The sequence below is a fragment of the Nomascus leucogenys genome, chromosome 8 (assembly GCF_006542625.1).
Source record: "Nomascus leucogenys isolate Asia chromosome 8, Asia_NLE_v1, whole genome shotgun sequence".
In the NCBI taxonomy this organism is placed as follows: domain Eukaryota; kingdom Metazoa; phylum Chordata; class Mammalia; order Primates; family Hylobatidae; genus Nomascus; species Nomascus leucogenys.
The window spans coordinates 96,487,055-96,514,430 of record NC_044388.1 but is presented as its reverse complement, the minus strand read 5'-3'; the positions used below and the strand labels follow the sequence as shown (position 1 = coordinate 96,514,430).

The following is a 27,376-nucleotide window of genomic DNA, read 5'->3' as shown; positions in this document are numbered from 1 at the left end:
TGGCCTCTGGTAATTCCAAACATAGTTAATAGGAGGGATTTTCATTGTATGTTCTGTTAACTCTTTGTTTAAAACTGTTTTCTAGAAAGTTCCACCTATTCTGATCTGGAGACTGTTTATAAATCAGTCTTTATGTGTATTTTTATAGGTTCTACAAACATTTTTGCTTCTGGTTCAGAGCTTCATAGTTCTCTAACATCAGAAATTCATTTCTTGAGGAAGCAGAACCAGGCCCTCAATGCAATGCTCATTAAAGGATCCAGAGGTAAGAATTAAAGGAGTCACTGGAAGTCTGGAACGCCAAAGCCTTCTGTGTCATGGAAAGAATGCAGGCATTGGAGTCTGACCAACCTAAGTATGAATCCTGTGGCTCTGTGATGGCTTTACACCATTTAATTGTCACAGCAGCCCTGTGAGGTGTTTCTATTTTATAGCTGAGAATACTGGAATCAGAGAGGTTCAGGAATACCTCATAGGCTGTTGTGACAATTGAATGGTGTAAAGCTCTCAGCACAGTGTCTCTAATAGGGACTCAGTAAATGTTACTTTATTTGCTTGTCACTCATCTCCCCTATAGCCACGTGTCTCTCATCCTAGTTCACAGTGGAAGAAAGAAGGGCTGGAAATATAATACTGCCAAATCTCAATTAGTGACTTCCTACTATCAGCAAAGTTTATCCTGTACTTCTTATAAAGATCCCTTGTCTTAATTCCTTCTATTTGGAGCTTGGCTCCCAAAGAGCTTTCACTTACATTATCTTTCACTACTGAAAACAATGCTGGGATGAGGTATCATTAGCCCTATTTGACAGGTGAGAAACTGAGGCCTAGGGAATTGCCCGGTCTGTGGTCACAGAGCTAGAAGGTGGTAGAGCTAGAACTTGGGCCAGCTTATCCCACTTTTCCTAAAAGGATACTGATGCTCCTTTTGGCTTAAGAGATGAAATTGGGGCCTCTGTCATTCATTCACTCAGCAAACATTTCCTGTCTCCTGTGTTACTTCAGGGCCGTGTAGACTGTGATACAGAAATGGATGAGATTTCATCCCTTCCCTCGGGGAGCTCATAGTCTGATGAGAGAGACAGCCAAACAATCTTGGCAGGCCAGTGTGAACCTCAGCCATGATAAAGTTAGGCTCTGGGAACTGCAGGACCCTGGAGAAGGCATCCTGACTCAGGAAAAGCTTGCCTTCAAGAACGGAGGATGAGGAGGGCTTAGTGAAGGTGCTGAAGATTGAGAGGAGCCAGGGCCTTTTAAATAGAAGGAAGAGAGCAGACAGCATCCTAGGGGTTAGCGATGAGGAGAGTCTAGGCCGTTCAGGAAGGGTAGGCAGCATGATGTGTCTGGCGCTTGAGGGAGGAGGTGAATTCTTGCTTAGAAATTATCTTGTCGTGGTTAAGAATGGAATCAGACTGAGTCCGAATTCTGGTTCTGCCACCTACTGGCCGTGTGACCGTAGGGAAGTTTCTTATCTGGGAAATGGAGAATAATAGTGCCTGCCTTGGAAGTCGGCCCTGGAGATGAAATAGGCGATGCATGAGAAGGCCCTAATGTCACACCTGCACAGGTAGTGCTGGTGCAGGTCAGCTGTTACCACCACCAGCACTGCTGGCAACTCGTCCTTATGGAGCTTCCAGCCCCCAGAGTGCTCCTGACTCCCTGTGATAAACGCTTTATAGATGGCAGCTCAGTGAATCCACACAATAACACATGTAAGGAAACAGGCGTGGAGAAGTGAAGAGCCTCACTCAAGGTTGTGAAGTCAGTAAATGGAGAAGCTGCTCTTGAATGTGGCCTCTCTGCCCCCAGCCCCCTGCTTTTGACCACGGTGTTTCTTGTGCCTCTAGGTGTATTTTATTCCTCAGGAGAGGTGCTGTCCTCAGCCTGAGGAGTGAATGGGCCTCAAGTTGCCATCTGCACAGCCCTGCCGGCCTCCTGGTGCTGGGCTGGTAGAAGGCCTGCGGCCAGGCCAGCACCCGTTCCCAGAGTTCTGGGCCCTGTGTTTTCCTTTGTACTTCCTACCCACTGTTTGCTCTGTGAAGGCAAAGTAACTAGGTTTGCATGGTCTGTTCTTTAATAGAAAATTAAACAGGCCCATTTTATCCCAGTGACGTTTAATCTGCAGCCTTGATGTTGACAAATTTATCTGCCCAAAGTGTGTAAGATAATTGGAATGCCAAAATCATAAATGCCAGATCGAATCTCATTCTTTTTTGTATTCTTGAAGTGCTGTATTTATATAATAAGGTTGGAAAAAACAAATGGTGGCCCTTCTCAGCCGTACCTTTTTGTGTTTGCAGATAAACAGAAGGAGAATGACAAATTACGAGAGTCCCTCTCCAGGAAGAGCGCGAGCCTGGAGCACCTTCAGCGGGAGTATGCCAGCGTGAAGGAAGAAAATGAAAGGCTGCAGAAGGAAGGCAGCGAGAAGGAGAGACACAACCAGCAGCTGATCCAGGAGGTCCACCGCAGCGTCCAGGAGCTGAGCAGGTAGTGGCTGTGCTTCCCTGGTGGCCTGCTGGCCGTACCACGCATCCAGGCACTGGGCTGCAGTTGTGGAATCAGCATGCAGGCCTCTGCCTTAGTGCACAGTGGCAGGCAGTAGACACAAACACATCGTACGTCTGGTGGGCCTGCAACATATGGAGAAAGATCCTGTAAGGAGGAGAGGGCTTGGCAGTGGGTTGCTGATTTTTGTCGATGGTGAGTCAGGGAAGGCCTTTGTGAAAAGATGCCATTTGCTCAGAGAGCTGAATGCAGTGAGGAGGTGAGTGCTGCAGCTACCTGGGAAAGATCATTTCAGGCAGAACGGGCACAGGCCCTGAGGCAAAGTGGTTTAGGCCTGTGCTGCACAGAGCAGGGCAGTGCGTCCGGAGAGGGGGCTGGCAGGATGCCAAATCACATCGGGCTGCAGAGTCAGTGTGAGGACTTTGGGTTTTCCTCTGAGTGGCATGGGAAGCCACTGGGAGATTCTGAGCAGAGGAATGGCATGGATCTGCCGTCGGTTTTAAAAGGATCACACCAATTGTCCTTTTGCTGTTTCCCTCTTTGAGCCTGTCTGGTTCCACGTTTCAGTTGTTCCTGTTGGCACACGTGAATGCCCCACAGGCCTGCTCTGTGGGGTTTGAATAAGTTACCCTAAGGTAGAATTAACCTGTCCTTCTCATGCCTGTGGGGCCTTCTCAGGGTGCAGGAGGAGGTGAAGTTGAGGCAGCAGCTGCTGTCACAGAATGATAAGCTATTGCAGTCCCTCCGAGTGGAGCTGAAGGCGTATGAGAAGCTGGATGAAGAACACAGGAGACTGAGAGGTACTGAAGCCCTTCTCACCTTGAGGCTACTGTGCTTTGGGCTGTAAGCCCACTGACAGCTGGCTGTGGGCACAGGAGGGCAGAGCTCAGCCCTCTCCACTCTGGCCTCGTGGGTAGAGTGGATGGGTGTTGAAGCCAGCACTTTGACCCATTCTTCTTCTGAAGGAACAGCAGGAAACATAGAAGGACTGACGCTCAGCACCCAGGCCAGCCGAGGTCCGGGTTCCCACTCCCTTGTTCCTGGCTGTGTGACCCTCAGTAGGCCACTTCACCCTTTGAGCCCATACCTACCTCTGTAAAACATGTCTCTCAGCACCTGTTGTGTGGAGAATTGTGTTGAAAATTGAATGAGACCATTTATTAAAAGCATCCTAGCATGATACCTGACACATAGTAGGCACCCAGGAAATGACTTTTATTATAATCGTCCTGCTAGTGTATGTTACTTTTTGCCCATTCATTCAGCAAACATTTATGGACACCTCTCATGTGCTGGGCATTGCTCTGGGGATGATTGTTGGCCTCTGCTCTCTGTATCCCGGGAGAGATACCAGCTCAGAGTGCTTCAACTATAAGGGCTAATGTTTCAGAATCAATTTTGAGGTGTGGTGAGGTGTTGTTTTTTTTAATTTATTTATTTATTTTACTAATTTTCCAGATGGTTTCTCTCTGTTGAAAGTTTATCTGGAAAGCGGTCATCTCACAGCTTTTATTTTCTCCTCAACTTGCTTTTCTTATTCTTGCTGTTGTGTCTTTTTAATATAGTGTGGCTCTTAAAATCATCCCCTTTCATTCTATAATTCTAGCCCAAATAGATTTTATTACTACTAGACATAATTTCGGGGTTTGGTGTGCAATTTGCTAGGCCTTTATGGCCAGAAGCGAAAATTAATTTCCAGCTCTTATTTAGCCTGTGGAATAGCAGCAATTAAGTCTGCCAATATTTTTGTTTCTAAAGTCAAGTTGTTATTTTAAACTGTACCTAGTTCTTAGGAAGGGGGAGGGCGATGGTGGTGGCGGGTGTAAAATGCGATTGAGTTCCTTCGATGGCTGACCCTTTGGTTGTGGAAGATGTCAGGGCTTCTCTTTGCACATGTCCGCAGAGGCGTCAGGAGAAGGCCGGAAGGGGCAGGATCCTTTCAGGGACCTGCACAGCCTCCTGATGGAGATCCAGGCTCTGCGGTTGCAACTAGAAAGGAGCATCGAAACCAGCAGCACTCTGCAGAGCAGGCTCGAGGAACAGCTGGCAAGGGGGGCAGAGAAGGCACAGGAAGGAGCCCTCACTCTGGCTGTCCAAGCCGTGTCCATCCCTGAGGTGCCGCTTCAGCCTGACAAACACGGTACTGCCGCTGTCTCTCCCCACTTGCTGAGAATGCAGCTCTGAGCATCTGTGTGTGACATGTAAACTTCTGAATGACGCCTTTGCCCCACAGAGGTGCCTTTCCATTGATAGCTGACACGCTGTACCCTAGGAGCCAGGGGACCTGACTGCTAATTAATTAGCCGTCACCTTGGGCAAATTGGCGTAATCTCCATCTGAGGCATCTTGATTCTCAGGGAAGTGGAATTTGGACTTCCAGACACCCTCAGTGCCTCTGGCCTTGCTCCCTCCTATCCATTTAGTGCTGCCTGCATCACTTTGATGCTGAAATTTCTTTTAGTTTCTCTTACTGCCTTTAGAAGGGAACCTAAACATCTTAATCTGGCTTTCAGTGTCTTTCAGGATCTGAAAATCATCCTGATAGGTTTAAAAAGTGGATCTGTTTTGCATTTGCTTGCAGGTTAATTGCCTAGCCCTGGAGAGGCTGTGGGGGGTACCAGAAAGAGGACCAGACACCTCTATCACCCGCCCACCACAGGGCGTGGAGCAAACCAGTAAATGGTTAGACTCCAAGCAGTCAGGCAGCCTGTCCTCTTTGCTCTAAGAGATGAAAAACAAAGGCCCAGAGAGTGGATGGGGCTTGTCCAAAGTGGCACAGCAAGTAGGCAGCAGAGCTGGAGCTAGAAACCATTTCCAGCTTCGAGTCCAGGGCTGTACCTAAACCCCACTGGACTCTCTGGAGCCTTGGGTATCCTGGGATTATCATCCTGACACCCGTAGGGTAAATGTGTGTATCCAGTGGGATGAGGAATGCCAGCCTGCTTTAAAAGCAAGTATTGTACTAAAGTTTGGACTGACTTTTACTTGGATACCTCAAGTTAAAAAAAATAAAAATAAATCTCTTAAGGAGCACCTGGTCAGTCTGCCTTAGAACTCGTAGTGATTAGTTCATTGATTTCTCATTGACAAGGATCTTAAAATTTAATCAAAAAGATGATGTAATAATATGAAAAAAATGAACAAAGAAGTTCATGATTCTACATATTGATCATTTTTTTAAAATTTGCATAGTTCTTTTCATTTATTAAATATGAGCATGAATTTGTATTTTTCAAATTGGATTTTGTGTCATTCTGTGTCCTTTCTTTGTTTTTGCCCAATATTACATCATACATGTTCCCTCTGCTTTCACATGGGCTTCCTAATGATTGTTTGCAGGCTATTCTCAGTCACCAATCCATGACCCTGTTGATTTATTAAAGTGGTCTCTGATTTGGAGCCATAATAGATATCAATGTTAATATGCTTTTTGCTGTTAAATAATATTCTTAGGAGAAAACCCTACGAGGGGAACCTCATAAGTTTGGAAAGGTGCCATATTGCCACCTTCTAAATAGTCTGTACATCAGCAGTGTACAAAGGTAGTGGTTTTGTGTGACCTCAGCATTGGGCATTACTATTTTCAACATGGGTCTGCACCTGGCCCTTTTTAAGGCTTTGAGGAGATGGGATTCAGGAACTTGTGGGGCAGGCTAGGGGAGATTGAAGCAGGGAGAACAATTCTGTGCTTGGGGTACCCAGGAAGGAGAGTTGGGTAGCTGAAGTGAGGAGGCCATCAAACAGCCTTTACCTGCTTTTGAAATTTGCCGAAAGCAGCCCTCATCATGCCTGGCAAGAGGCATCCAGGAGAGCATTCAGAATTCACAGTGCTGCCTCAGCAGAAAAGTTTTCTAATTTCCTTGAGTCAAGATCAGAATTATAGGCAGCAGCATTTCTTCCTTTGCAAAAGACTTCTCAGATCTGTATTTAAGTGCATCTGTTTTAAAAATTCTGTTCTAAAGCCTGATGTCTTTCGCTGAGAGTGATTCCTCTCGGGGCCAGCTCTATGGAGCTGACCTCCTGGCTCCTTCGCCTTAGGAACTGTAGCACACCCCTGGGAAATGCTGGAGTGCAGTCAGCCCACCGCCCTATCTCTGCCCCTTGGTCTCCCCTTCCATGAAATCTGAATTACAGTGTGTTTTGCCCACTGAGCTACTGAGTCCAATAGCTTTTCATATGTGAAAGTGCTTTCCAAATTATAACGTGTTGCACAGGTCATCTGTACAGCATCTATTGGTTTTGCCTCCTTACGGTGTTACAAATACATCACCCCCCAGGTCCTATTGTGGGTTACCCTCATCTCTAGCTTAGGTTAGTGTGGCAGCCTCTAGAGTTACTCTTCCAGTACAAAATACAGACCTCAGCTTGACATTGCCTTGCCCAAAGCCCTTGAGTGGGCCCCTCAGTCCTCTTGGTTCTGGCCTTGCCTTCTACTTTGTCCTTCCCTGCACCCTGGGTCTTGGGTCTATGAACTGCTTATTTCTCCCTGAGCGATGATTCCACTCCTTGTCCCACTGTCTGCCTCTCACCTGCCCATTGTGCTGCCTGGCATTTCTTTCCCTCCTTCTTACCATAGCTCAGTCACAATCAGTCTTAAAACATAAGGTTTTAAAACGGGTATTAGCCTTTGGGAAGCCAAGTTGGGGGTAGTGCCCCTCACCTGAGCCCCAACAGCCTGTGTTTCCCTCCCTTGTCCTTGATCACACTAAAATAAAATTGCTTATTTACTTTTCTGCTGAGAGTTTTTCTAGGGAATGGACTGGGTCTGGTCACTCTGTCTCCCTGGTGTCCCACAGAGGTGGGCCTGGCAGGACAGAGGCCCAATGAAGATTTGAAGGAATGCTGTGTGTATATGGATAAGTGAATGTGAGGGGCTTGACTGTATTCTCATTCAGTTCTCTCTTGAATGCTGACAACAGTGAAACTAACAGTTCTGGTATTTTGCATTTTGTGGATGGTGACAAATATCCCATGGAAAGTGATAATTCATTTGATCTGTTTGATTCCTCCCAGGCAGTGACACCAAAATCAGGTACAAAGCTGAAGTCTTGGTAACTGTGGCAGAATTGGATGTGACAGTAAGACTTTTTAACTTGCAGAAAAGGGGGTCCCTGGTCCCAACTCAGAAGGGTATTTGGCAAGGATTTGGGATTTTAAGTTCTCAGCATCCCCAGCTGGTGATCTCCTCCTTCAAGCCAGTTAAGGCACTCCTAGGTGTTACCAAGCTTAGAACATCCTTGGGTCCCTGTTGCCTTAGATTAAAATTGTGACCACCTTTGTGAGGCTTTCAAGGCCCTCCAGCTCCAGTGGGCCTATCCAGCCTTATCCCTTACCCTGGTGTAGCCACACAGGGGCCACCATCCTGCAGACAGGCCCACAGTTTCCTCTCACTGTGACTTTTAGACCCCCTTTGTCCCACTCTTTGCCAGTAAAAGTCCCATTTCCTCAGGACTCGTCATGAATGCACATTTCTCTGTGACATGCCTTTGCTGCTGTCCTTGGTCAGCATGACTCATCATTCGTGTAATTCTTGCTACTTGCTCATTCCAGCTCAAATGCTGCTCCTTCTCAGAAGCCTTCCCTGTTCTCTCCCTCCCTGCACAGATAATTGTTTTTCCTGGTTCTGGCCCTTCATCACTCTGCTGTTGCACCTTCTGCAGTGTCTGTGTTCTGATCAGACTGTGGGCTACTGGAATGCAGGCACCAGCTTGAGTCATCCTTGTGAATCTGGGGTCTTCTGCCGAGTGGGTGGTTGATAAGTGTTGGTTGAGTTGACTTGAGCCTCTCCTAAAAGATGACTCGTAAGCCCAGTGTGGGGTAATATACAGAGGTCCAGGAGCCATGCCTCTTTTCCGCTCTGGGCTTGTGTTGGGTGGCATTTGGGTGCGAGGGCCTCTCCTAGCCCTCCTAGCTAGCTTCAACATCGTAAGTGTCTTGAACGCAGAGTGTTACCTGAAACAGATTTTACATCCTACCTCTCATTTTACAGTTTCAGAGACTCCTCCACTCTCTGGGAATGACACGGACTCCCTCTCCTGCGACAGTGGCAGCTCGGCAACTAGCACTCCGTGTGTGTCCCGCCTGGTCGCTGGCCACCACCTGTGGGCCAGCAAGAATGGCCGCCACGTCCTGGGCCTGATTGAGGACTATGAGGCCCTGCTCAAACAGATCGGCCAGGGACAGAGGCTCCTTGCTGAAATGGACATTCAAACCCAAGAGGCTCCCAGCTCCACAAGTGAAGAGCTGGGAACAAAGGTAACCTGACCACAGAGCTGGGGGGCACAAGTTGCTCCCTGGGAGTGTCGGTGGAAGGGGTAGGGGAGTCAACTGGCGCAGTTGTCCTCATTAGGACCCTGAGAAGAGGGACCAGGAAGTGTGGCCCCAGAGAGCTCAGAGGTCAGGTCCAGTGTTGGGGACTATTGGTGGTGGCTGTGTTTGGTGGGGTTCCTGCCTTGTATTCCTGCAACTGCTTCATGGGCTCTGCCGTCTTGCTCCCATGAGGGCCTCTGTACATCTGGTCTCTCATTCATTCTTCTCTCCATCTGCACCCTGGTGTGTCTGTCCATTCATCTGCCCATCCACCTGGCTGTCACCCATTATGAAGTGGAATTACTAGTTCAAAGGTTGTGAACTTTTTAGGGCTTTTGATGATAACTGTTGCTCCATTACTTTCCGAAACAATTCTATCTCTGTTCATGAACGTTTGTCTCACTACATTTTTGTCTTTGTTGAGGTTTTGTTGTTGTTGTTGTTGTTGTTGTGTTTTTTTTATTTTGAGACAGGATCTAGCTCTGTCACCCAGGCTGGAGTGCAGTGGCGTGATCATGGCTCACTGTAGCCTCGACCCCACCTCCTAGGCTCAAGCAGTCCTCCTGCCTCAGCCTGCCAAGTAGCTGTGACCACAGGCGTGTGCCATCACACCTGGCTATTTTTTTTATTTTTTTTTTAGAGACAGGGTCTCACTCTGTTGCCCAGGCTGGCCTCGAACTCCTGGGCTCAAATGATCCTCCCACCTTGGCCTCCTAAAGTGTTGAGATTACAGGCATCAGCTATCATGCCTGGCAGTATATATATAAAATTTTTTTTTTTGAGATGGAGTCTCATTCTGTCGCTCAGGCTGGAGTTCAGTGGTGCGATCTTGGCTCACTGCAGCCTCTTCCTCTTGGGTTCAAGTGATTCTCCTCCCTCAGCCTCTTTAGTAGCTGGGATTACAGGCACCTGCCACCATGCCCGGCTAATTTTTGTATTTTTAGTAGAGACGGGGTTTCACCGTGTTGGCCAGGCTGGTCTTGAACTCCTGACTTCAGGTGATCCAACTGCCTCGGCCTCCCAAAGTGCTGGGATAAAGGCGTGAGCCACTGTGCCCAGACCAGATATTTTCATTTATAATGATTTTTTTTTGTTACTTTGATATCTAAAAAGGGTGTGTCTTTTTTCTCTCTCTTTTTTTTTTTTTTTTTCAGACGGGGTCTGGCCATGTTGTCCAGGCTGGGGTATGTGGCATGATTATGGCACACTGCAGCCTTGACCTCCTGGACTTCAGCAATCCTCCCATCCCAGCTTCCTGAGTAGCCAGGACTACAGGTGTGCACTGCCACACCTTGCTAATTTTTTATTTTTTGTAGAGATGGAGGTCTCACTATGTTGCCTAGGGTGGTCTCGAATTTCTGGGCTTGTATTTCCCCTTTTCTGAGTCACATACATAATTTTCTTGTGCCCTTGATACCTCCCAATTTGAGTTTGCTCTGCCAGCAGTACAAGGCCCTGATATCATATTCACTACAGCAGGGCCATTTAACAGGGACCAGTAAAGGCAAACCATTTATTGCTTGCTGTTGGTGTCATTTTCTCTGGGTGGGTCTCTGTGAGCCGCCAAACAGTAAGAATGGCCCTCCCACAGGCCCTTTACTTGGAGTAGTAACTATAGTTAATGCTGGTGGTTATTAACCATGGTGGTTATTAATCATGGTTATTGATTGGGCTAAAATCACCACTGAAATTCTCTCATGATCTACAATTCACCAGTCTTTAAGAACAATAAATTGGTGTTATGTAGTACCAGGCTTTCGCTCAGCGTGTGAAACAGAAGCCCTACAGTCTGGAGATTTATGCTGCACGTTAAGGCTTGCTTGTCTAAAATCTTTTTCAAGACTGCACGTAACAGCCTTCATATCCCCCCTGTGTAGGGTCCACACCCAGCACCACTGAGCAAGTTTGTGAGCCGTGTGAGCACAGCCAAGCTGACCCTGGAAGAGGCCTACAGGCGGCTGAAGCTTCTCTGGAGAGCCTCACTCCCCGAGGATGGCCAGTGCCCCCTTCACTGTGAACAGGTAGGTGGTGACACGTGATTCAGAGGGTCAAGGATGCCACTGAGGCCTGTGTCTCAGTTTCCTCAGCCAAGCAGGGGCCCACAGCAGATGTGCCCACCATTTGGGGTATGTATCAGGGAGGGGATGGCACCATTTGCCATGGCTTCACCGTGTTCTTACTTGATCCATCCCAAACTCCTGTAGCCATGACCCGTCTGAGCATGTCTTTGTTGAGTAGAATCCTGTCCGCATTCTACACATGAGGAAACCAGGACTCAGGGAGCTGAGGCACTTAGTCAAGGTTAGAGCTCGTTTGAAAGCATAAATATTGGAACCTAATGTTTATTTTTTTATTTTATAGGCTTTAAGTCCCAGTTTGTCTTCATGGACTAGCTCATTCTTTTCTACTCATCATCTGTTTTATTTTAGGTGCCTTTTTCTGGACCTTCTGATTCCTATCGACAGCTTTCATCATCATATTAGAGTGGACCTTGTTCAAAATCTGTTTTAACTACTTAGGAATGACAGGCTCCAAACCAGGAGTCAGGCAGAATAGAAGCTGTCCTCTGATTTCTGTGTGTGGGATACATGTGGTGTCATGACAAGGTGAACACCCACTCTGGCTAATCAGAGAAACCTCCCTGGAAGAAGGGACATGCAGGTTAAGGAAGAGTTAGAACTCTCTGCTTGGTGGCGTGATAGATATTTCCCCCTTTGTTTATCTAACCTATCTGTTCTTGCCAAAGGCCAGCAGGAAGGCAGAAGGGAAATTTACATTTTTTGTCATCTCATTTAGTTAAACCCCTTTTGACAGCTCTCAGGTCTCTCAAACATGACCATGAAGTAGCTGGTGGGGCAGCTCTCTCTACCTGAAGGTTCTAATGAGCCTGTCCTAAGATTTCACTTTTGGGATCCTGGGGACAAAGTTTGGATACACTAAGCTCGGGGAAATTGATAACTATTCATTCCATAGAAAAATCTTTTTTTGGCCCACGTTTAGCTGGTGGCAGTATCAGGTGGGAGACGGAGTATCAGGGAGGAAGGCTGAGACTCACTGGGGTCCAGCCCCACATTGCTCTTTCCCTTCTTCTAATCCACCAAGTCCTGTTCCATCTTAGGCTTAGGTGACACAGATGGCCTGACTGCCTGGAGTGTCCCATGTCCTGCTTCTGGCTGGCTCCTTCTCACCTTTCAAGTCTTAGCTTAAATATTACCCCAGAGTCAGAGAGGGCTCCCTGATTCCTCCACCATAGCATCCTCTTCTGTTTCATCATAGCCTTTCAACAAGTTATAATTGTGTATTTGTTTAATGTCTGTCTTCCTCTATTTTCCTTCAGAGGACAGTGTCTGTTTTATTTATATTTTTTGAATGAACCAGTGATTTTTTTTCTATACACCCAAAGTAGTACCTGCCTCATACGATTTTAACATAAACATGTCTGAACTGAACAATTGACCCTTAATGCAATGTTTTTATCCTTAGCACATCGTAGTAACTGTTAGACAGAAATACAGCTCATACACATATATATAAAATATATATACACAAAAAAAATTATAGCCACATTGATTCTTCCCTACTTGCAAATCATTCCAGGAGTGGTTGGTGCTCCTGAGTACCCCTTTCCTTGCAAAGGTTTCTTGAGTAATTGATTATGCTCACTTTGATGTCATGGAATTGTGGCGCCAGAAAAAGGACCTTTGAGATGATCCGATGTGTTTGCTGGGGTACATACCCCCTGTGTAGTGTTAAATTGCCTCTAGCCACTTTTCTGTCACTGCTGTGTTTCATACAGCGCCTTTGCTTGGTGTGAAATGTGTGTAATGCTGATTTCCATTTCCAAGTTTTCACCCAGCAACCCAGGGGTTTTGAACTACCTGGTTTTCTCTTGAGTGTTATTAATTGCCTTTTACATTTAGTATACCATCCCATGTAGTCTGGACTGCTCTGGAAAGTGTGTATCATGTGCACCAGTTGTGTGGAGGGATAAAAATGTACACACATACTTGTTTATAATAATTTTTTTAAATGGAGGATAAACAATAACAAACCAGGCTCCATATAGTAATGGGAGGGGAGAGATTGGAGTAACAGATAGAAGGTAGATTTCTCTGAATAGACCTTGTTTTGTAGATTTGACTTAGCAAGTATATAAATGCATTACATAATTATAAAAAAATCAAAATGAGAAAACAGTTTCTAAAAATTCTTGGCAAGATGAAACAAACCTTACTGTATATGGCAATGTAGGTATAACAACACAAAAAGGAAGCATTTCAATGACTAAAGCACAATAATTTGACCACACATTTCTAGTAGAAATATTCTAAGGGCAAGAAAAAAATTTAAACTCTTGTTAATGGTTATATTGTTAGTAATAATATTGATGTTCATATTCTGAATTATTATATTCCTATTATAAGATAAAACAAATAACTGTTAATTTTATTGGGAACTGATTTTTTACTGTAAGGAAAAAGAGATATGAAATCAGAGAACCCTGTAATCCTAAATTTGAATAGCACATATCAGTATGAACTTGTGATGTATTATCATCCATTAAAATAATTTTATGAACTTCTCAACATACAAGGCTTTAGAAACAATGTCTGTTCTAGCAACAGTGAGTGCCATTGATGCCCAAATTATGGTTTCTAGATACCTTTGCCTGCTAAAGGGATCTAGGGTTCCTTGGAGAAATGACTTGCTGCTAGGTCTGGGGCAGGAGATGTATAGTATGAGCCTAGAACATATTTCATCCTAGTAAGAAAGGATCCAGCGTGGGGAAAGAGGGAGAGAACCCCATGGATTTACAGTAGTTCCCATAAGTGTGGGCCCTGGACCTGCAGCATCTGCATCACCTGGAAACTTATCAAAAATTCACCTTCTCAGGCCTCACACCAAACCTACTGAATCAGGAACTCTGAGAGTGCGCCCCAGTAGTCTGTTTTTACAGCCATCTAGGTAGGTTTGAGAACTACTGTATTTAAAGAAACTCAAGAGATAATCAAATGCAAAACATGGATCTTATTTGCATCCTGAACTGAACCTTTTGTTTAGAAAAGAAAATTATGAAGTAATCAGGGAAATGTGTTCACTGACTGGATGTGGTGATACTAAGGAATTACTGCCTTTTTTTTAAGGTGTCATAATGACACTGTGTTGGACTTTTTTTTTTTTTTTTTTTTTCTTTTTTTTTTTTTTTTTTAAGAATCTTTTTATGGCCAGGATGGTGGCTCATGCCTGTAATCTCAGCACTTTCAGAGGCCAAGGTGGGGGGATCACCTAAGGCCAGAAGTTCGAGAGCAGCCTGAGCAACATAGTAGGATGCTGTCTCTATTTTTTTTTTTTTGAGACGGAGTCTCGCTCTGTTGCCCAGGCTGGAGTGCAGTGGCGCCATCTCGGCTCACTGCAAGCTCCGCCTCCCGGGTTCACGCCATTCTCCTGCCTCAGCCTCTCCGAGTAGCTGGGACTACAGGCGCTCGCCACCACGCCCGGCTAATTTTTTGTATTTTTAGTAGAGGCGGGGTTTCACCGTGGTCTCGATCTCCTGACCTCGTGATCCGCCCGCCTCAGCCTCCCAAAGTGCTGGGATTACAAGCGTGAGCCACCGCGCCCGGCCGCTGTCTCTATTTAAAAAAAAAAAAAAAAAATCTTCTAGAGAGATCTAGTAAAATATTTTATAGATGATACGATTGGGTTCTAGGGTTGGTTTCAGAATCATCTTGGGGAGAGGATGGGCAGGAATGTGGTAGAGATAAGTATGGCCATGAATTGATCATTGCTGAAGCTGCATGGGCACTTGGGCGTTCATTATCCACTTCTTTCTGCTTTTGTAAATGTTTGAGATTTTTTTCACCATAAAAAGAAAACAAGCAAAAATTCCTGTCCCCAAAGTCAGGCAGAACACTGATGAGGAAGCCTGTGGCCTCCTGGGAGGGAGTGGCTTCAGCGCTGCAGCTCTGTGGCCCTCAGGAAGGGTTGTTCTGGTGACCTCCTGCGGACACTGGGCATGCTGCTTACACCCAGCGTCTCATTTGATCCCTTGCAGAAATCTTGAGGGAGTTAGCTGTGATTCTTCCCTTTTTCCAGAGGTGGGAACGGAAACTCCAAGAGGTTAAGTGACTTGCTTCAGCGTCATATAGCTGGGGAGTGGTGGAGCTGTACTTTGAGCCCCTGCTGTTGCTACCATGGAATATTCATCCTATAAAAATGAAGATTTGAATGCAGGGGAACAACAGATACGTAAACAATTAAAATTCCCTGTTGTAAGTACTGGGTAGAATATATACAGGGTGTTAGGAGAGCACCAGTGAAAATTAATCCACCATGAGTGGGTAAATGGTGTCACAGCACCTACTCTGCGCCAGACAGTGGTGGTTAGAGGGAGGAAATGAGCATGTGGTCAGTACAGGAAGCAAACAAGTAAAGGACCAGTCACTCCAGTGTGCCATGGGCGGTGATGGGGAGACACTGAGCCCTGGGGCACCCAGAGGAGCAGTAGCCAGCCTAAAAGAAGTGCCAGGTCAACTTCCTGGAAGAGGCAAAACCTGAGCTGACTTTAGAACAAGGAATGGGTCAGCCAGGCCGAGTTGGAAATGATCATTCCCTCTGTCTTCCATTATCTCATTTGAGTCTCACTCTACTGCAATGTGATAGCTGGGTCAGGGATGATTATTCTGATTTTACAGATGTGGGACTAAGGCGTTGACTGTAGAGAGACTTTGTCCTGGAATGTGTGGCCTCTGGAGCCATGACCAGAACCGAAGCCTTTGTGGGCTCTTAGCCCCAAGGAAAAGAATCAAAGCAAACCTAATGTTTAAAATTAGGATCTGTTTGGGAAGAACTGTCAAAGTCCTTGTACCTGACATGACTGGTTAATCTTAAAAGTAGGTTAAGTCAGGGAATCAAAAATGATACGTACCTTAAACATTTTAGTTTAACTTAAAACAGATAAATGTACATTCATTTGCCATTCTTTTGATGTAGGGCCAGGGCCTTTTCTTTTGAATATGGGTCTGCTGATTGGAGTTTCACATCTTCTTTCTTTCATAAACTGCATCCATAATGTATGTCTGTCACTTCCAATTTCTGTTTCTTTAAGATGAAAACTTAGACACTTGCAAAGCAATTTGAATATAGAATTCTTCTAGACTGTGTTCCTCCCACATCTTTTATAGTTGTCTCACCCACACCTAATTTGCCAGAAATGTGTTTTTTAGTGACTTGCTTTTATCAAGTCTTTCCTGAAGCATATGTTAGTTTTCATACAACCAGTTCTCTCTTTTAATACACATATTTCATGGGCTTACTTAATATTTAATTAAATTATGCAATTTGATTACAAGTACAGCTACCATAAACAAGTTTGGGAACAAACTAAAGTAACTCGTCGTGAGCTGACAACTCACCAGCTCTCCTGTTGGAAGCAGAAGTGTTTTGGCGCAGCAGAGAGCAGCCTGTGCCATGGTGCTTTTCTGACAGAAAGGGAGTGTCCTTCCCCCTGGGAGCTGGTTTGGTGGAGACTGGCCCAGAGGGCTCCGCCGTGTGTGTATTTCACCTTGGAGCACTGGGGACTCTGGTTTTGCCACCCATCCAGAGTTTACTCTGAAAAACCAGAAGAGTTTATTCTAATGGAGCATATTTTCCTAATAATACTTTTATATGATCTTTTGAAGATTTAAACATTGAAAAGTTTTTAAAATCAGCATGATAGTTTTTGTAAAAGAAAAAAACACTCAATTTGAAATCATATCTCGTGGAGAGAATTGCCGTTAACATTTTGATGACATCTCAATATACACATCCATGGATGTAGGCGTTTATATTCAGTTCTGTGGAACAGGAATGCCTTGTATACAGGGCGTGTTGTTCTGGGCTCTTTTGTCACTAACTGTGATCATTTTTTGATATCAATACATACAGCTCTACAACATCATTTTTAATAGTTGCAAAATTATTGTATTATATGTAAGTACCATAATTTATCCAGATCTATACTGAAATCAGGTTATTTTTTCCTACCATGAACAATGCTGAGACGAACATCCTTGTACATAGGCATCTTCTTGTGCTTATGTTATTATTCCTTGGGGGAAATGCCAACGTGTAGAATTGCTGGGGCAAAGAGTTAAGCGCATCTCAGTTTGGTAGATCTTGCCAGGGCGTTCTCGCTGGCCCATGCCATCTTGCACTTCCACCAGAGGTCACGAGGTGCTTTCCCCTTAACCTCAATGAGTTTTGTCCAATTTTGCCTTTTCCTGGTTGTCAGGAAAAGGCTTCTAGTTTCCATTCAAATATTTTTGCTAGTGAGGTTGAGCATCATCTTTTTATATGGCTTTGTAATTCTTCCTATGTAACATGATGTTTTATGTTCTTTGTTCATTTTTCTAATTTCTCTTCTCTTTAGATGGGAGAAATGAAGGCAGAGGTCACCAAACTACATAAAAAATTGTTTGAACAAGAAAAGAAGTTGCAAAACACCATGAAGCTTTTGCAGCTGAGCAAGTGCCAGGAAAAAATCATCTTTGATCAATGTGAGTGAGTGTGGGGGTGGCCGCTATGCCTGACCCCTTCCTGCCTCCGAGGGCTCCCAGTTTTGCCCTGGATTACCCACTTTGGAGGCCAGATGGTTTGTAATCATGGCTCCTATCCGTGGGCTTCTTTTCATACTCCATCCTTTCTGACTCACATAGACAAATGTATTCACTTAACACACCTTTGTAGAGCGGCCCCTTGGTGTCAGGGACTGTCGTCTCACTGGGAGACAGTCATGTGGCATGTGCAGTGATGGGAACATGCAGAGCACTGGGGTGGGAGTTGGGTGGCCCTCACTCTGTCCCGGCGAGGTGGGCGTCTTAGACAAAGTGACCACCTCGCTGAGTGTGAAATGAAAGCAGACGTTGTCCCATGGAGCGGGGAGTGTGGCAGTCCCTCAGGGAAGAGCATGGACAGAGGCACAAAGGCAGGAAATAAGGTTTTGTATGTGAGAAACCAAAACCAGTCCCTGTGGGGTAGAGGCTGCAAACAGTGAATTAAGGTGGGAGGTATTGGGGGTCAGGGAGTACTTCATGAAAGACTGTAGGTGGCAGGCTCAGGGCAGAGGATTGGCCTGTCACATCTGTGTGCAAGAATGGCTCGCTGGTGGCTGCTCCACCAGTGAGGGGGAGGCTGACTCACTAGTCAGACAGGAAAGGTGGCTAGGATGCTGGGGATCCAGAGGAGGGCATGGATTTGAGAAATACTCCTCAAGGCAGATGCCGAGACTCAGGGTTGGTGAAGTTAAGTAACTTTTGTAAGGTCAGTCCCGGTTCTGATCTAGCCACTTTGGAGATCGTTTGGGAGCAGCCCCGTTTCCCCGTTTAAACCCTCAGCACTCCCTCCCGCTGCATTTAGAGGAGCAGGCGGTAGCTGAGTTTCCATTAGTGCCTGTTGGCAACATGGCCCTGGCCAAGCCTGTGCTGTGTGTGTGTCAATTTCCCTGTCTTAGGAGAACTGCTGACTGCAGCACTTTTTCTCTGGAGGTGCCAGCCTGTGTTGTGTGGCTCTCCTGTGAAAGTCCAACATTTCTGAGAAGCACAGAACAGGGATTATTGCCAAGTAGGAGTTCTCCTTAGCCACCCCTGGGAACCTTTTGAAAATAGACTCTGTGAGACTGGCAGTGTTTGGACTGCAAAAGAGAGGAGCTCAGCCACTGAGCAGGCACTGAGTTCCTGTTCTTTGCCCCTTACGCCAGGTCCTGGGGACAGAGATGAACGAGACAGTCTTTGCCAGTGAGGGTCGTGGGCTTAATGGGGGAGACACAGAGCTTAGCTGCAGGACGATGTGCTGAGTGCATCCTAGGAGGCCTGAGAGGTGGTTCAAGACTGACTAGGTCTTGAAGAATGACTAGGAGTTTGTCAGCCAAGGGGCAGGAATAGGATTCTGGCAGATGGCCCTGTGGACTTGCTGGTGTGCTCCCAGGGGTGGAGAGAACTGAGTGCTCAGGGACATGCTTAGGACGTGCAAAGGGTTTTCCTCTGAGAGATGAGTGAGAGGGAGAAGCAGGAACCAGTTTTCAAGGAGCCTTGTGGACAGGACTCCAGGATGAGCAGCAGGGACTGGCGGGGTCCATGCGTGTATTACAAGATCCCATGGCTGAACTTGGAGGGGCCAGGGGCCGGGAAGACCTCTTTGGGGGCTGCAGCAGTCCCCCAGGTGGGCAGTGGGTCAGGACTGTGGGGGAGAGGGGATGGTTTTGAAAGATTGTAAGGAGGTCAACCTGGCAGAGTGGTGGATGTCTGTGGGGTTCTGGTTGAGGGTTTCGTGTCACTCGTAGAGAAAAAGAGCACCGAGGGGAACCTGGAGAGAGACAGTGCCAGCTGTGGTCCTGTTAAGGCAGCTGTGGAATATTTGGGTTAGACTCTTGGAACAGCAGTGGGATGGGAAGCGATGCTCTGCACAGGTCTAGAGAAAGGCAGAACTTGCTGCATGGGTATCTCTCCTCCTTAGCAGCCTTTGGCCCTGAACAGTCACAGGGCAGGTAGCTAACCCTATTGACAGGTGAGGAAATTGCAGAAGTAGGTTTGGATGGGTTGAGTACTGTGGTCGGTCAAAAGGACAGAACTAGAACCCAGATCCCCTGTGTCCTAGGTCAGAGAGCATGGAATTATTGATTGAGCACAGTTCAGATCTCCACTCTCCTGTGTGACCTGCATTAGACTAAAACCCTAAGCTTTCGATTCCTCATCTCTAACTGGAGACATGAGTTCCAAAGGACTCAGACTAACTAATTGGGCCTGGGTTCAATAGCAACCTTATAAAAAGCACCCCAGTTTTCTCATCTGTAAAATAAGGATGATAACACTACCTAAACTGTATTGTACTCAGCACAGTCTCGGGGGCAGAGGAGATGCTCAACCAGTCCCTCCTCTTTCTTTCCCTTAGGCCAGACCAAATCCTGTGCATGGAGGTGGCAAATCATTCATAGTAAGAAGAGCCGCAGATGTCTCATAGCACTTCCCCTCCTGAGCTGGTGTTGTCCATCTCCATATCTCCTAGGCCTGGCACAGAGCAGGCTCCGCCAGAGCAGGGTGAGGGGCTTGCTCCAGGCAGCATAGCTGGTGGCTGACCCGGGCCTGCAACTCCTCGTTTGCCAGGCTCTGCAGCTCATCCCAAGGAGTCAGGTCCTCGGAAATTCTCCAAGCCCTGCGGACTTCACCGACCTGCTCTGGGTCTAAAGGGACGAGGTGAAAGTTGGCATAGCACCTCCTCTTCCTCTGTCCCCTCATGGTGATGGGGAAGAGCAAAGGCCAGGGCTGATTGCTACCTGGTCAAACTGACACCATACCTTCTCAGAGTCTACAGGGGAAAGTAAGGAAAGGGCATCCCAGTGGGACCCTAAGAGTCCTGATGCCCTGGGGCCACTCACTGGCCATGTGACCTGGAACCAGCTGCCTCAGTTCCAAGCCTCAGGTCCTCATTTGCAAAGCAAGGACAGTAGTTCTGCCCCATAGGGTGGGGGAATATTCAGTGAGGCCACAGTTGGAAACCACCTGTCACCAGGTCAACACTGCTCAGCTCAGGTCGGTACCTTCTTCCTAGCACTCTGCTGAGAACCGTGGACTGAGTTGGGCAGGCCCGCGTGTGAGTCCCATCTCTGTGCTGGAGCCAGTCTAGATTTGGGACGAGTCCTTTGTCACTGTGTTCCTCGGTCTGCTCCTTGCAGTGGGGATTTCTGTGCTTTGGAACGTGGCAGTAGGGGTCCCCTTAAAGCTTGAGCCAGGTGATCCTTAGTTCTTCTGCCATGAGCTTTGTTCTCTAGGGACATGGAGTCTTCTTTCACAATCATCTTTAGTCTCCACAGCTGTGATACTTAATCTTTTCTGGGTCTCAGGCCCCTTGGTGAAAATGGAGAAAGCTGTGGTCTCTCTGTGGAAAAATGCAGACTTCCAGATACATAGCCCCATTTGCACACAGTGTCGGAGGATTTAGGACTGACCCCCCAAACATATCCAGGGCCCCATGTCAGGAACTTCACCCTGCAGCAGGAGGTCAGACTGGGGGTAGAGGAGCAGTGGCCACCTCTGAAAGTCATTTTGTTTCGCTAAAAACAAAGTCCACACCGTCTGTCCCGTCCCCAGCGTCACAGATTGCAAATAAACTCCATTACCTCCAGATGGAAATTTTCGTGAGGCAAGAAATCAATATTTTCTCAAGGCCACCACATAACACCTATTCTGAAGAAGCCACTGGGGAGTCAGGCTGTGTGTGTTGGGCGTTGAGTCTGTTACAGCCTCTGGCACTGTTGGCTAAAGGCGTGGCTCCAGAAGCCTTTGGTGTTTCCAGCATGGGGAGTAAGCTGATCTTACCCTCACCAAGCCCTGTTGAGAACAGATTCCCTGTCAGGCTCAGAACTCTGATCAAGAGGGGCATTCTTGCCACTGCTGGAGTTTGTGTTGGATAAGAAAAAGCCCACCTTTACAGTTGATTCTGAAAGCCAGGGCTCGCCTGCCCCTCCTGGGAATTCTGATACACGGGGGATCTGTCTAGTACAGTGCTCTGGGCGTCAGTGTCAGCAGGGACCTCTGAAACCATCCCACCCAACCAGCTCCTGTCCAGGCAGAATGTGACTTGCCCAGGGGAATCAGGCTGGGCTATTCCACCAGCTAAAGGGCAGGCAAAGGAGAAGCAGCATGCCCACGGTTTTTTTTCTAGGCCATTTGGAGCTGGCTGTAAGAGCTGCTGGGTAAAAACCTGGCTTTGTAGAACTTGGACCCTCATATGTGGATCTGCCTGATCGGGGCACAGTCCCTTCCCACAGCTGCTTCCCAGAGGGCCTAGGAAACTAAAGAGTGCTGGGCAGGCCCAGGCCTCTACCGTCCCAGCACCATTGCCCTCCGTGGCCCACAGAAGTGAGCCTGAGGGATACCTGGACCGCCAGGTGGCCGTGCAGAGCTGTAGTGTCTTCTGTGAACCGGCATAGCGTGCTGTAGCCTCTGCATCGCTGTCAGGTGGTGGCTTAGCGGGGCCTCAAAGAGGTGATGTTGATGCGTTATTTGGCCCTGGGGTGTGTGATGGGTCACGTGGGCCCTTCGTACCTCCCTCTGGTCTGGATGCTTCAGACCTCATGTTGTCTACATGTCTGAGCCCTTTGGGGTGGGGCTTATCCTCCCTGCACTTGGCTTTCACACGGCTCTCCTGGATATCCATGCCCCTAATCATTGCATTCTTTGCTCTCTCCTCAGTGGTCGTAACCCACAAAATCCTTCGGAAGGCCAGAGGAAACCTGGAGGTATGCCCTTTGAGTCTTTTCACTGCAGGCCAGTGGAAGGTCGGGAGGGGTGCAGGGCCAGAAGGGACCTCTTGAAAAATGAAGGTGCAGGTGGAACCAGGGGACGTGTCCTCCTCAGAGAGTTGTTTCTGCCAGCAGCGCATGAAAAGTTGTGTTTTATCATGCCCTGTCGCCAGTGGGGGTTCCAAGTTTCAAATTTGTGTGCTATTTTTACCAGTAAGAAATACAGCAAACAATGCTTGGCACATAGTAGGCATTTGATGAATATTTCTTGAATGAATGAATACAGTGTGATCTCATCGTCATTTTGTTAGGTAAATATTTACTGACCAAACTATGTCTTTGAAAGCACTTTGAGAAGAACAGTCTCGCTTTTACCTCTGTCAGGGGTCTCACTTCAGAAACCTCCTTTGGACCTAAAATTCCCCCTTTTTTTCTTCCTTTTCCTAGCTTAGGCCTGGGGGAGCCCATCCAGGAACATGCAGTCCCAGCAGACCAGGCTCCTGAGAAGAACTTTCAGCCAATAAAGCTTGTGCTTCCCCCACCGAGCTCACGCCGTCTCTTTGTTCCAAGTGTGGTTCCTATTTATTGAGGAAGAAAGAGCTGTCTGGCCAAAGGAAATCTATTTTTTCCCTTCATGTTTTCTCTCTGAAAGTTGGCTTGAGAGTTGTTGTCAGAAAGGTGCAGGTGCTCCACAAACGGGTGGTAAAAAGGCCTCGAGCTCTTGGATGTTGCATTTCAGATCGGGGCAGGCACCGGAGCTGAGGCTGTGCGCCTTGGTGGGCTTCACGTCTTCCCCTGGATTTGCTTAGTACTCAGCCAGTGCCGCAGTTTGAAGATTCTCATTAAATGATTCATTTCATTTCACCTTGACGATTGTGTTGTTTTGTGTGGAGCCTCAAAGCCCAGGTCCCAAAATCCCAAGTGGGACAGGCCAGGGTTCCATGAGTCACATGGCTCACTGCTGAGCTCGTTCAGGTGTCCAGAGAAGAGCACCTCCGTGCAGCGTGGCCATGGGCACTGGTGTGTGCTCCGCATCTCACAGTCCACTGGGCAGCAGCCCTTGCAGTGGTGCCATTCCCGATTTAGCAAAGAGTAAAGTGAGGCCCAGAGCTGGGATGTGGCATTTGCATTGTTCCTGTGATGACAGGGGTGTTTCATCAGCCATCCACATCGCTGCCTCTGACCAAGATGCCCCCAGCCAAAACACTTTAGCGGCTTCCCACTACCCTCTGATCCAAGCCAGAGCCCCTAACAAGGTTTACAAGCCTTGCTGGCACCTCCAGCTCCTTGCCCATCTCGCCTCCTCCCGCTCCACTCTGTGTTCCCGGCAAACGGAACAGTGTTCTCCCCAGTCTAACCCAGGCTGCACTCTCTTGGACATGCTCCTCCCACCCTTTTTTTTTCTAGTTAGCTTTGAATGGTCCTTTAGAAATATTTTTTCTGCCCTTGGGGAAGCCTCTCCTGACCCGATACTAGGTGAAATGCCCCACCTCTGCTCCTGCAGCCCCCACACCACTGTGCAAATCCTCTGAGCCCCTGGAGAGCAGAGGCTTGTGTTGACCACGGAATTGCCAGCACCTGGCCTGGCGCCCAGCTCCCCAGACACGATGGTGAGGGGAGGAGATGGGATTGCACTTGCTAGAAGCGTAGGGTGCAGCAGTCTTGGCTGGGAGTCCGGGGAGTGGCCTCATGCCACTTTGCCTGTCTCCCCATCCATTAAGAGAGGGGCGGGGCAAGTGGGCAGTACAGACCCTTTCTGCTTGGGTTCCTGCCATCTGTGCTCTTCCTGAGAAATATTTACACAGATGTACCTCGGTAGAATACGTACCAGTGTGTGAAAACTCAGATTGAGCCATAATGTCACTGCAGTGCCTTTTGCAAGCAGTCACAACAGTTGACTTCCTAAATGGAAGCTGGGTTGGCCGAGGTGCTGGGTCGGCGTGGCGCTGTGGAGCGGGAGGCCTGGTTCCAGTCCCGAGTCTCGTGCTTCTGTAAGTGAGAGTTACTCTTGTCCAGTACTGTTACAGAGTTCGAAGCCTCAAATTGTGGAAGCAGCTGAACAAGGCCCTTTCCACAAATCGGTGACTCTTCTTCAGTGTCTCAGTGGCTGGTCTTAAGTTTTAAAATACTGTTTTAATTTCTGTGGCTGTGTTGTGCCAAACCCCTATTAACCTCAGTAGGGGAGGCACCAGGTTCAAGAGGCCTGAGAAGAGACCCACAGAGCCAGCAAACAGGATGTGGGCTTTATTAGGGGCTTACATACAGGGAAACAATCCAGAGGCGGCAGGCTGGACAGGAGAACTGCTTTTCGTACAGAAACGGATGGTTCAGTGGCAGCGGCTGAACGACACAACCCACGGCCCAGGTGGGGCAGGAAAACTGCCACCACTTATAAACAGCATGCAGTTTATATAGCATTTTCACTTAACCTTCCCCCAAGGACCTCTATCTGGGAACCTTTTTTTTAACCCAAAACTCAGGGCCTCAGTTCCCTGTACAGCCTGTCCCATGAGACGGGCTGGGGGGCTCAGATACTCCTCACAAACAAGGAACAAATCTCCGGGTTGGCCACTCCTAGATTCTCTAGCTCAGAACAACATTAAGACGTGTCTGCCATACAGGGTCGTTCTAAGGGTATGCTTAAGCTATTGCTGACAGGGCGTTTACCCTCCAGGCAGATGTGCACAAATGTAAGCATGTGTGGTTGCAGGGGCAGTGGGGAGGAGGGGAGTAGTTTGTACAGTGTAGTAGATATAGCTCAGGCAAGGCCTGGAAGTCAGACCTGGGCTCAGATGTCCCCACAGGGGAAGAATCCTACCTTGCCTGGCACATAGTCAGCGCACAGCCCATATGAGCTGAACTTGGCTATTGGCAAGGGCTTGAGGTGGAGGGATTGGAGGAGAGATCCACATTGGATTCTGGTACATCCTAGGCCGGTCTGGTTGGTGAACCCAGGCACGCCTGGAGCAGGACCTGCAGAGGAGGGGCTCCAGGAGCCCAGCTGGCCATTTGCTTCAGGTCAACCCACAGCTTTTCAGGAACACAATAATCTAAAACAAAGTGCATTTTTATCCCCCAGTTTAGAGTCACGTAAAATACTTTCAACCTTGGGCTAGTGAAGGCCCTCCCTCTTCTGGGAGGTGGAGGAGCAGCCTGGTTTGTTTGGGCTGGATTAGTGCCAAGAACAAACTCTGCAAATAAGACAATTTGGACCTTGGAAAAAGCTCCATTGTCCCTGGTGAGTTAATTTTACCAGCAGCTGAATTCAGGAGGCTTTGAAGCAGTAATCAGAAAATGCGTCAATTTCCCGTCAGTGAAATTAATCACCACGTGTGCTGGAGGAGCTGCACCTGAGAGAAACAGCTGCAGGGACTAAATATATAGCGAGAGAGGGATTGGGAAACAGGCCCAGGGCCCCCTGCTTGCCCTACCTTGGAAATGGTGCTTTGATCCCACTTCCGAGGTCCACCTCCCGACGTCCCTATTGGGATCCTGGAGAGTAAAATCCTCACCCCTCAGGCCAGCGCTCACCTGGGATGGCAGTAGCCACACTGTGCATCTCAGTAATCTGCACCGCTTCACCCATTTTACAAATGAGAAGACTGAGGGATGTAGCCAGAATTTGAACCTGAGTCTGTTAAAACCTGATGTCCCTTGGTTTATGAGTATTCCCCCAAAATGCCACGTCTTCGAAAAACTGCCCCGTTTCCCTGTTACAAATCGAAGTATTCTCACTCTACCCTTTCCAACAAAACGTCTCTGGATGACCAGAGCAGGGGCCCAGAGACCCACAATTGAATTCCTCAACACAGCAGCCCCGAGAACTGCTTGTAAATGGGTGGTGGAAGGGAGAAAGAGTGATCTCGTTAATAAATTCTTGGCATTGTGGAAGCCGAGAAACCTGCCTGGGGGATCCGGCCCTGCCAAATTGCCTCTTCAATCTTGGCCATATTTTAAGGCTAACTCAAAAATGCAATTATCAAAATTACTCATCCCATCTCCTGAGAAGCCGCGGACTCTGCCTCAGGGGCTAGACCTGTTTACCTCTTGCCACAGATGGGTGCCAGGTAGGGTGGGGGTGAGCAGATCCAGAGACCCAGGCTCCCCAGGTGGGGCCTTCTAGTGGAACCAAGCCTCAGTTTCGTTATTCACAAAAATTATGAGATGTGGAAACTGTGAGGCCCAGACATGGCCAAATTGCTGGGGTTCATCTGTTCACCTCAGTGAAGGGTCTGCCTCTGGCCAGCAGCACATGCTAGAGACATCCTTGCACCTCCTCCCTCACCCTCCATATCCCATCCATGATCAGGGTCACTCTCTCCACTTGTATCTCCCAAGGCCATCGCTTCATTCATCTCCACTGCCACCTCGGTCCAAGTGACCATTAACTCTCACCTGGACAGCTTACTGTAATAGCTTTCCAGTTGGCCTCCCACATCCACCCACCCCTCCAAATGTCTGCCATACCACAGCTAGAGTGATTCTTTAAAAGGCAAAGCAAATCATATTATCCCCGTTGTTTAAAATATGGGATGCCTCTCACCACACCTAGTGTGGTTAGCAAGCCCTCAGTTCCCTGAGCCCCCCTGTCTGCCCTCTTGGCTCCCTGTGCTCCAGTCTGTTAGGTCTCAAAGGTCTGTCCACAGGACCTTTGCACATGCTGCACCCTGCCTAGCATGCTCTCACCCTGGCTTCTCCTGCTAGTCAGAGACAGCTTCCCGATCAGGAGCCCCTATTCTGCATGATCAGAGAGTGATGATCCCCCCTCACTGGCACTTGGCCGCTGTGTGACTTTGGGTTCTTCCTCTCCCTGTCATTGACCTGAAGCTCTGTGAGAACACAGACCTCATGTGATTTGCTCACCACACCAGCCCCGCTGCCTGGGACAGGGCCAGCAAATATATTCACTCAGCAAACGTTGCCAAAGCTTCGCCAGCCTCCTTCTGGAGGAACTCAGGTTGGTCGGGAGAACAGACAAGTAATATAGTGAATAGGGAACATTTGCTTAGACCTGGGGTCCTAGGACCCTGGGGTCCTGGGAGCCTGGCTGTCTTTGGAACATCATCGAAGGCAGTCATCGTGACAGCCCTGGGTGGGAGGGACTGCTTTTTTCATATGAAGGACTGGGGCACAGAGTGACCCGCCCAAGATCACACAGCTTCAGATGGAGGCCCACAGGCTGCAGAGCCCAGCTACCTGCCGCTGCGTGCGAGTGCAGTTTAGTACGGCGAGTGCCCAGGCGGCTGGCCAGGCTGGAGTGCAGCCCACACTGGCAGCGTCAGC

The 27,376-nt window shown here is 47.9% G+C and overlaps 1 protein-coding gene across 4 annotated transcripts in view; it reads left to right on the top strand.

Annotated features, from left to right (window-relative positions):
* The window catches only part of CDK5RAP2 (CDK5 regulatory subunit associated protein 2), a 186,914-nt gene extending 163,957 nt beyond the window's left edge, over positions 1-22,957 (top strand). For 3 of the 4 annotated variants that reach the window (XM_030817710.1, XM_030817709.1, XM_030817711.1), the window contains 9 exons: positions 149-265; positions 2,301-2,490; positions 3,187-3,308; positions 4,412-4,648; positions 8,498-8,763; positions 10,695-10,838; positions 17,228-17,354; positions 22,044-22,090; positions 22,541-22,957. In XM_030817710.1, the coding sequence (XP_030673570.1) occupies positions 149-265; positions 2,301-2,490; positions 3,187-3,308; positions 4,412-4,648; positions 8,498-8,763; positions 10,695-10,838; positions 17,228-17,354; positions 22,044-22,090; positions 22,541-22,597 (1,307 nt within the window). In that variant the 3' untranslated portion in view covers positions 22,598-22,957. Of the gene's footprint in view, positions 1-148; positions 266-2,300; positions 2,491-3,186; positions 3,309-4,411; positions 4,649-7,461; positions 7,541-8,497; positions 8,764-10,694; positions 10,839-17,227; positions 17,355-22,043; positions 22,091-22,540 lie in introns of all 4 variants that reach the window. The other variant, XM_030817712.1, reaches the window with a different exon arrangement.
* The last annotated feature ends 4,419 nt before the right edge of the window (positions 22,958-27,376 follow it).